The sequence below is a fragment of the Palaemon carinicauda genome, chromosome 24 (assembly GCF_036898095.1).
Source record: "Palaemon carinicauda isolate YSFRI2023 chromosome 24, ASM3689809v2, whole genome shotgun sequence".
Classification (NCBI taxonomy): Eukaryota; Metazoa; Arthropoda; class Malacostraca; order Decapoda; family Palaemonidae; genus Palaemon; species Palaemon carinicauda.
Genome location: NC_090748.1, coordinates 81,814,889 through 81,825,993, shown reverse-complemented (window position 1 = coordinate 81,825,993; position 11,105 = coordinate 81,814,889). Strand labels below are relative to the sequence as shown.

Sequence of the window (11,105 nt, the reverse complement as noted above, 5' to 3'; positions counted from 1 at the left end):
CAATACCCCAATCAATCAGAATTGATTAGTATAACAGGGAGAAGTGTTAAATTCTTAGCATGGGTCAATATTTACAATATTCCTCTCAAAAACTGCTGTTATCTCCTGTACTCTTATCTCTGGTTATCACAAAGAAATATGTATTTTGGCAAAATCTTACCTTTAACAACTTCCTGGAATTCAGTAAAACAATATAATATGCCTGTAAAGTTGCCTAACTATAGTGTTGCAATGTATATGCACGAAAAATCTAAATAAGACTAAGGTGTAACTATGATGCAAATTAACTGTTAATAATAGAATCTAAGTCAGTGTCAGACATAAGAAAAAATACATATCTTAAGAATATTAAATAAATGAAATTTGGAACACTCACATGATGTCTCCGAGACCCATCTTCATGTTGGCCTGGACGAGAGCGCAGCTCTTGTAATCGCTGATGTTAACTGCTTGCCGTCTCCTAAAATATCCAGCACCTGTTAAAGGTGATGGAGACAGCACTGGGGGGTACCTGGACAGGTAGGGCCCATTAGGCAAACTAAGGCGCACCTGTTTCTTGGCCGCAATGGGGCCCACTGTGAGTGAAGGTGTTCCTGCATGGGACCCTCCATTCATATCCGATTTATGGCTTCCTACACTTCGTTCGGACAGCCTTCTGCTGTCACTTGCCTCCCCAACAGGACTTTTGCCGTCTGTCCCCATTTCTTCCTCTTCCTCCAAGTGATCTTCCAAATCTCTGGAGGGTTTCTCTTCGTCAGAACTTTCTTCCTCGTCGCTCTTTTTAAGTTTCGCTTTCTTTTCTCTTTCACTTCCTTCTTCTGCTCCTTCCTCCTCCTCTTCTTCTTCCATGAGAATGCCATGACCATCTGAGGTTAAAGAAGAATGCCGCCTGGTCAGGACACCGGACGATCCTTCTAAAGAGCCGATGGACGAGCGAGCTGGGGACCGAGAGGGAGATCGCCCCGGGCTTCTTCCAGGGGAAGTACCTGAAGTGTGGGGACCAGGAGACCGAGCCGGCGAAGGAGTAGTACCTGGAGGGACTGGGGACCGGCAAAGGGATGTCTGGGAACCACCTGTGTTTCTTCTCGCTGCTGGGGAGGCAGCTGTAAGTCTAGAGGGCGAGCGGGAGGCGGGGAGCAGGGAAGACGACGACAGGAGAGACGCCGAACTGGTACGACGCCTTGCGTGTCTTCCAGCGACGCCGAACATCCTCCTACTCCACCACCACCGCTATCTGTAACAACAAAATGGATATTCATATTAGTATACCATTGAATGTAATGCTAATGCATGTGAAATCCAAACCAATTAATAGATAAATCCAACTAAATAAGTAGACTTTCCCATAACTCTTAAAATACACTTCTTATAAGATAGGTTATGCAATCATTCCATAACGTTCAAAACATTAATTTGTAGTGAAAAATTTGGCATCTATACTATTTCCTAATGGGTATAATAAACATGATTAATTTGAATTTCCTTTTTGAAAATTTCATCTTGTCAGAATTACATTTATGAGTAAAAGCATGAGATGTGGAAATGTTTTTTACAATTAAATAATACATCAAACATACTCCATTCATAAAACTTACAATCTATTTAAACCTCTACTTTTCCCTACACCAAAATGCAGAGCAAAATCTCACTACGCAAACCGAGACTGGAATGACCACTCAAATAAAAAAATATTCTTGTCTCAATGTCTTTATTCAACTTAGGGATTAGTAGGCGTGGGTTAATGGTTTCTTGCAACGGTGACTCAAGTTCCACCATGAAAAGAAGAGATAAAAGAATAAGAAGAGGCATTACTTAGGTTGTCTTTAAATAAATGTCTATTAAATTAATGGAGGTTATATGTTATATCCTCATCATATTTGATTACCATTATTAGATTACCATAATTACTGGTTTCTAAACCTATAAACTGCATTATTTTTATTTAATTCTTGACCTCCAAATACATATAAAAAGGAGAGATTACATTGGGTTTCCACGTTGGCCTTAAATATTCCCAAAATCTTGTATACATTGAACTTTTCTTCATCAATATGGAACTGAATTTATAAACAAAATCTTCAGCGAAAAATAGACTTACCAATGAAATCCTATACATCAAATAAACCTTTAACTTCCCAACGAAAATATTGATCAAGTTCTGAAATAAATAAAAATCCCAACCATCAACATAAAACCTCACAATAAAGTGGATGTGTTTGAAACAGAAAATGTTTTCGGGACGGAAATAAAGGGGAGGTTTCCATATCATAGAATTTTTTAATTCAACAAGCAAAAGGAGATATTTTCGAAATGAGGAGAAAAAAATCTATCACTATAAGAAAAATAGCTTTGGCTGATTCTGAAGGTGAACTTAAAATTTACCTCAGATAGCCTAAATAAGTCAATATTTCTTGTATTTTCCATTTCTTCATTATTTTGTTTTAAATAGACAAGAAGGATAAGCAAGTAATTATCATTTCAGTTGCACAATAAAAAGCTCTGCCAACATTTGTAAAGATGACGGAATTTTATTCTTGAAATATAATTTCTTTTACCACTGTTGCAGAATTTTTTCTTAAATCATACAATACACAAGCAAGATTATATACTCGTAATACTACCATTTCCTTTCATATCAATTAGCGTTAATGAGCTTGACCATAATTTGGTAATATTTATCTTTTTGAATAATACTTTCACTTGTGATGTGTGTGTCAACGCAACATATGTTGTCCTAGGTCAACAGTAGAATAGACAAACTCTTTTTATACCTAGCCATAAATATAAACCCTTTAGGAAAAGTGGGACCCTTTTCTTACGATTCTGAAAATGCAAACAATTTTGAAAATCTGAGAAAGGTTATCTTTAGTCTCCCGCACTATTGTTAGATACATAGTGCGCACACACACACACACACACACACACACACACACACATATATATATATATATATATATATATATATGTACATATATATATGTACATATATATATATATATATACATTTCATTATGTATGGGGAGGTCTCTCTCTCTCTCTCTCTCTCTCTCTCTCTCTCTCTCTCTCTCTCTCTCTCTCTCTCTGTATATATATATATATATATATATATATATATATATATATATATATATATATGGTATTTGTTTACAAGAGCATGCTCTCCATTTATTCCAAAAATTATGCAATCCTGCAGCTTTCCTCTTTTTGTACAAAAATTAAGAGGTTCTTTAAATGCTGGGAAGCAAAAAATAGCAAGATATGTTGCGCAAGGGGGAGGGAGGGGGAGGGGGTTGGTTGAGGTAGTATTAATCCTCATAGGTTGAGGAGGTACTAAACGACCTGGAACCGACATCGTCAGCAGAGTCAAAGGGAAGTTCGTGACGTCAGCGGACATTTGGTATATATTCAAAATATATACTAAATTAAAAATGGATCAATTACTAAAAAGTGTCACTATTTGTGAATTGTATATTTCATTTTGTACATAACAACAAATCTTATTTTTTCAAAGAAACTTTTTATGAGAATGACTATTTTCATTGGCGGGAAATTGGCAGGCATCCTTAGGCAGTGGTCAATAGATGGCGTTAGTGTAGCAAATCGTCGTCTGGGAAAACTAGTCACTCTCAAAATAGTGTCTTAAAAAAAAAAATAAAAAAAAAACTTTAATGAGATTTATAATCAAATATTTACCAAATATAATATATACATTTCACAAATAGTGACACTTTTGAGTAATTGATCCATTTTTTATTTAGTATACATTTTGAATATATACCAAATGTGCGCTGACGTCACGAACTTCTCTTTGGTTGACTAAGTTGACGATGTCGGCTCCTGGTCGTTTAGTACCTCCTAAACCCCCCCCCACCTTGCGCAACATATCTTTCTATTTTTTTGCCTTCCCAGCATTTAAAGAACCTCCTAATTACTGTACAAAAGGAGGAGAGCTGCAGGAATACCTGATTTTAGAGTATATGGAGAGTGTACTCTTGTTTACAATTACCATATATATATATATATATATATATATATATATATATATATATATATATATATATATATATATATATATATATATATATATATATATCATTAGTTATTTCTACTACTAAGGTGATATTCTTAAATCTGGTATCATCTAGATTATTATATGAAAACTTTAGCTTGTCATGTAATACCTATAAAATATTAGAAGGCAAGTAAATAATAAATACATAAAATCCAAATGGAAATAGAACTACAGAGTCAAATTTTGTAAAACCGAAGTCTACCCTAGTTTACCATAGATGAAACCGGACCTGACCCATTCTCTTTAATACAGTAACACAACAGAAAACGGGTATCTCTTACTTGGTTGCCTTAGGAAATGTTATACCGGACCGGCACACATTTCCTCAGGCGACTCATGTTTTACTCATTTTAATCTTCAGACTGCAACTCTCCAATAGAAATATGTCCTGTCAAGAATTGCTTTTCTCTAGATATTCCCTAAATAAAAAAAAAAAAATTATAACCTTATAAATTCATTGTTGCCCATTACTAAAATTTTATTTGTGAATGTGTTGGGGGTCATTTTTAGTACTGTAGAGTAACGATATCATCCAATAACGAAATTGCTACTGATTGAGGCGATAAATCTGCTAATTTGAAAAAGAAAATCCTTACATAGCTCACATAGTTTCAAGGGTAAAGGTCTATATTCGATTATAAAACAAATGAGGAGTATTTTGCAGTTCGTTACTAAGCTGTGTCAATTGAAGTACAGCAAATTATGTTAGTTTATAGACCTATTATTTCTCCGGAAACGCAAACTGGAAATATCCATGACTCTTCCTACGGATAACTTCAATTTAACTTATTATATTCATTCTCTAAATATAGTCTTTTTTGTAATACATTCCCTATGCAAATAATGACTTGGTCTAAAAGTTAAATTCAAATTCATTAATTAATTCTAATATTTTACTAGAGTAAGTACCGTAATGACAATTGATTGCCTTCATTACAGAATTACAGACAGACTCTTGCTCTCTATTACACACACACACAGGTTTATATATATATATATATATATATATATATATATATATATATATATATATATATATATATATATATATATATATATATATATGCTCGTTACTTTCAGCGCCATGAAACTGAATTTCATCATACAATACGTTTACAGAGAGAGAGAGAGAGAGAGAGAGAGAGAGAGAGAGAGAGAGAGAGAGAGAGAGAGAGAGAGAGAGAGATCGCACTTCAACTCCGTTACTTGTAAATGAATGTGCCTCGCCCATCACACTTGGAGCATCGAAGCGCAGAAATATTCGCGGCATATCAGTTATATCAAAACTTCATTACACATACGACTTCTCAACTTTCCCTTCTCATCAACGAAAATAAATAGTTGTTTATTTCGGGTAACTCATGGTACGAGTTTCTACGCTATATGATATTAAAAACGTATTTGACATTTCCTTGGTCTGTAGTGCAAACGGTGTTCCCGAAAAGTTAACTAATGCCAGTGATATAATGGATGCTAACTGACTAATTAACCGATTCTCTCTCTCTCTCTCTCTCTCTCTCTCTCTCTCTCTCTCTCTCTCTCTCTCTCTCTCTCGTCGAATCATACTAAAAAAACGTCAGGTCAGTATTAGAATATACTACTCAATAAGTACTTTTAAATTGGTGTCTCAACTAAAGCCACGTGTGAATTTCAAAGAATTTTTTCTGACATTCAAACTTGACTTAATCCTAAACCTGATAAGGATCACCCAAGTTCTCACTATTCGCTATTCCTCCATACTTATTAAGCAGGTAACTCTAGATAAAGATTGAGCGAGATTTCGTGAAAATGGTGTCTCCTCGAAGTTCCTAAACAGGCCTTAGAAAATAGTCTGATATTGTTTCATATATAACTAACCTTGCTCAATTGGTTTAATCTTTACTGGTATGTGACAGCACGAACTCTTACTCGTAAGATGTCTCTATTGGATCGATGGTATATACTTCTACTAGAAGTATATGCGTAGCTCGAGCAGTTTGATGATGAATTTCTTAGTTACTATTTTTTTTTCTTTATAGAAAGGGGGGATTTGGTTGTCAAAATATAGACATAGCTTGACGACTTTTTAGTTATCAGTCGTTCAAAAGTATTTCTTATTACTTTCAACAGGAATGCCTTCATTTTTTAACCAAATTTCTTGACGTGGGAAAATTCAACAGGACAACAAGGGTAATTCACTACTAAGGTGATATGAGATCACCGGGTGAAATTCTGGCTAAATTTCAAAAGATTATTCCAGGATGTTCAATGGGCAACAGCTTATGCGACTATACAGCTTTGTTATTCTACTGTAATAAGTTAGTCAATATAGAAAGTTCAAACTATCATGCCTTCAAATCTTTTCATTATTTGTAGCAGAAATGTTATAACGAAACAGGTCAGAGTATTTTGAAAGAATTCAACAACTTTTTTACGACGAACAAGCATGTGACCCCTGAAACAGTTACTTTGTGTGATTTTTTTTACAGCGACCATTATCATAAGCACTTTGACATTCAACACTTAAATAAAAGTTCAGAACTTTCGGTCCTGTTGTCCTGTTGAATTTTCCCACATCAAGAAATTTGGTTAACAAATGAAAGGCCTTCTGGTTGAAAGTAATATAAAATACTTTTGAACGACTGATAATTATAGAGTCGTCAAACTATGTATATATTTTGACAACCAAATCCCCCCTTTCTATAAAAGAAAAAAAAAATAGTAACTAAGAAATTCATCATCAAACTGCTCGAGCTACGCATGAAGTGATTGCACACGCTTCATAAATATTTCATAGACAAAATAATCCACAACTTTCATTTGGCATTGCCTTATATATCTCTAACATTATCGTCTTATCTTTTCAAGCACTATATTATTTTCTGGCAATCTGAAACGTTTCTCTACCAATCTCCCTCTCTCTTCCACCTCATTACTCATCCGATAGCGACCCTACCTGGCAAAGGCTAAAGCACCGAGTTCGAGTTAGATAAAGAAATGACGTGTCATGTCTCCGTTATAACACTTGTTTACCATGAAGAAAACAGGAGGGCACCAGGTAATCCTCACCCTTAAATGTGTGTGTGTGTATATATATATATATATATATATATATATATATATATATATATAAAACTAGTGTATGGCTTAATATTTAGAATGATATTCACAAACAAACACACACAGGTTTAACCTTTCCCATCCCCTCCCCCTTTCCTAACCACCACAAGACAGTTTGGGCTATTAGTGCTTTCAGTTCAACAGGAAAGAAATATCATTATATATATAATGAGATACTACCGCTATAGAGTTATGGGGTCTTTTGACTGGTCAGACAGTACTACAGGGGATCCTTCTCTCTGGTTACAGTTCTTTCCCTTTGCCTACACATACACCGAATAGTCTGGCCTATTCTTTACAGATTCTCCTCTGTCCTCATACACTTGACAACACTGAGATTACCAAACAATTCTTTTTCACCCAATGGGTTACCTACTGCACTGTAATTGTTCAGTGGCTATTTTCCTCTTTGTAAGGTACAGGAGACTCGTTAGCTATGGTAAGCAGCTCTTCAAGGAGAAGGACACTCCAAAATCAAACCATTGTTCTCTAGTCTTGGGTAGTGACATAGCCTCTGCACCATGGTCTTCCACTGTCTTGGGTTAGAGTTATCTTGCTTGAAGGTACACTCAGGCACACTATTCTATCTAATTTATCTTCCACTGGTTTTGTTAAAGTTTTTATAGTTTACATAGGAAATATTTATTTTAATGTTGTTACTGTTCTTAAAATATTTTATTTCTCCCTGTTTCCTCTCCTCACTGCGCTATTTTCCCTGTTGGGGCCCCTGAGCTTATAGCATCCTGCTTTTCCAACTTCGGTTGTAGCTTAGCAATTAATAATAATAATAATAATAATAAAATATATATATATATATATATATATATACATACATACATACACACACGTAAGAGTCTAGTCTTTCCATTACAGTTATGAAAACCACAAAGCCAATGCCGAGTATTGGTGATTTATTATACAGAAAAGAAGAATTAATTCAGATAATAAATGGAATTAAGAAAATAGAATTTTTTTTTAAACTAACCTGCTGTTCATATTTTTTTTTATCAAAGTCTAGTTTTATATAGAATTACATACTGTACATACATACAGTACATACATACATACATGCACACCCACACATATCGATATCTATATATACAGTATATTATACATGTATGTATATAAAAGTATATATACATATAATATACGTATATACAATATATATGTCAATTCACATATACACACATATATGTATGTGTGTAATCATTTAATCATTCAATTTTCCTGTCACTAATATTTCCAATTCTTTAGAACTCTGGAACCAGTCCTGCAGACGAACCCCTCTCACTTAATCTAATTGTCTTACTTGTTAACTATCACTTTGGTACTGTTGTTTAACGTCGTATTTTGCTTTAAAATATCTTTCCCATGCCGTCTATGACATCTACAAAGTAGGTCGATGCCCTTTTGGCTTATCTAATAAGAATAGCAATATTAATATTAAATATTAACTTCTTAATATACCATCGGTCTGGCTTTTTAAATCCCTAATATAGGATCAAACGATCAAATAGTCCTGACAAAATTGTATATTTCAACATTGACGAACGTACAGTTGGAAACAGGAATTCTGGTACACCTTGCTCTGAGGAAATGCACCGTGTCGCACTCTTACTGCGCGACAAGTAACCAAAAAGACACTGTAGGGAGAGATGGCAGAGGTGGTGGAGTGGGCAAGACACAAGAACGTGACAGGGGGCACTTTCTCAGAACGAGGTGTACCAGGAATTCCTGTGTCCAACTGTACCTTCTACGAAAAGTAGGTATTTTAATTCCCATTGGCAAAATCGTGTCCATTTCTTCAGATGTCATTAATCTCTGCTATACGGGATCTTACATATATATATATATATATATATATATATATATATATATATATATATATATATATATATATACATATATATATATATAAACCATATGGTATTATTGTACTAGAGTAACTAGACCATCTATCACATAAATTCAGGCACACTTCCCTTTTATACAATATTAAATAATATAACGTAAATTATAAAAGGAAATTCTAAAATCATAATTCTGACTCGTCTCACAACTCTTTCAATAAGGATGAGGAAATAACGTAATTGATTTCCCTTGAATAAGTGTTTTTCATTATCAGTTTGTTTTAATTATACATCGCTAACCATAATGAGGAATCGGAATAATTAAAATGGTGCTCTTTTCTGCTAACACGCTTTCACTAATTAAAACCGCTCTAAAGGAGAAAAAAACTAACACGTGGTGTACTAAGGAGTAATATTTTTTCGCAAAAAAAAAGAAAAAATAAATAAATAAATAAAAAAAATTCTTCTAGAAGCTTCAGTACTCCTATTTATAACAACGACGATAACTAGAAAAAAAAAAAGAAGAAAAAATAAGCACATCAGCCACCAACAACCCGTTGAGATACGCCTGCTAGAGAATTATTAGGACCTTTGATTGGCAAGATAGCATTACATTGGATCTCTCTCTGGTTACGGCTCATTTTTCTTTTCTCTATAGAGGTAAATAGTTTGACCTATTCTATACACATTCTCTTCTTTCCTCATACACTTAACAATACTAAGATAACCAAACAATTCTTCCTCACTTCAGAGTTTAACTAGAACACTGTAACTGTTCAGTGGCTACTTTCCTCATGATAAGGATAGAAGAAACTCTACCTATGGTAAGCAGCTCTTCTAGGAGAAGGAATACTCCAAATAAAACCATTATCCTCTGTATCAAATAGTGCCATAGCCTTCCACTGCCTTGGGTTCTCTTGCTTGAAGGTAAATTCAGCCAGACTATCTCTTTCCGTATTTCCTTTCCTCACGAGGCTATTTTCCTGTTGGGAGCTTTTGGGCTCATGGCATATATAATAATAATAATAATAATAATAATAATAATAATAATAATAATAATAATAATAATAATAATATGAAAATGGCTGCGCAAAGGCCACGAAATTCTCCATTTAAGAAGTCTGATGGAATTGCAATTTTATATGCAAGATTGTTTGATTGACATTTACTGATGACGATGGTGGTCATTATTATTATTATTATTATTATTATTATTATTATTATTGTTATTGTTATTATTATTAATATTATTATCATTATTATTATTATTATTATTATTATTATTATTATTATTATTATTATTATTATTATTATTATTATTATTATTATTATTATTATTATCATTATTATTATTTTCTTTATTATTATTATTATTATTATTATCATCATAATCATGAGCCAAGCTACAACACTAATTGGAAAAGCAGGATACTATGACCCAATGGGCTCCAACAGAGAAAAATAACCCAGTGAGGAAGAGAATCAAGTTGATCAAGAAACCAACGTGCATTGTCTATCAAATTAATGCCATATCTCTTAACGAGTAACGTCAACTGCCACCCTACCCAACCTTTCACCATCGCTCTAGATGAGCAATTAAAACATACTTGGCAAATTGAGAAATGGGGTCCTCATACGGTTCCATGCTACAAATGTTTTCATGTTGAACAGGCTGACATAAGTCTCTTTATAGTTTGTATATGACATATCTGTTTTGACGTTGTTGCTGTTTTTAGAATGATTTATTGTTCATTTGTTCTCATCATTTATTTATTTTCTTATTTCCTTTCACACTGGGCTATTTTTCCCTCTTGGAGCCTTTGGGCATCTTGCTTTTCCAACTAGGGTTGTAGATTGGCTGGTAATAATAATAATAATAATAATAATAATAATAATAATAAAAATAACAACAATAATAATTGGTTTGCCAATAATCTGCCGTGGCTTAATTCCACAATCTCTATTACCGGGCGTTGCTTACCAAACAATACAATGTGTATAAATATCTAACTAACCCGCCTTTTACTAAGGATTTTTTACCTCCGCCAATGAAATTAGAAGGAAGTTATGTTTTACGCCTTGTG

The 11,105-nt window shown here is 33.8% G+C and overlaps 1 protein-coding gene across 1 annotated transcript; it reads right to left on the bottom strand.

Moving 5' to 3' along the window:
- Positions 1-372: 372 nt before the first annotated feature.
- Positions 373-1,209, bottom strand: LOC137618448 (uncharacterized). The gene has a single exon (XM_068348613.1). The coding sequence runs from the start codon at positions 1,207-1,209 to the stop codon at positions 373-375; it is 837 nt and encodes a 278-aa protein (XP_068204714.1).
- Positions 1,210-11,105: the final 9,896 nt, after the last annotated feature.

Coding starts and splice junctions, on each gene's coding strand:
- LOC137618448 (XM_068348613.1), bottom strand. CDS start 1,209: ATGTTCGGCGTCGCTGGAAGACACGCAAGGCGTCGTACCAGTTCGGCG.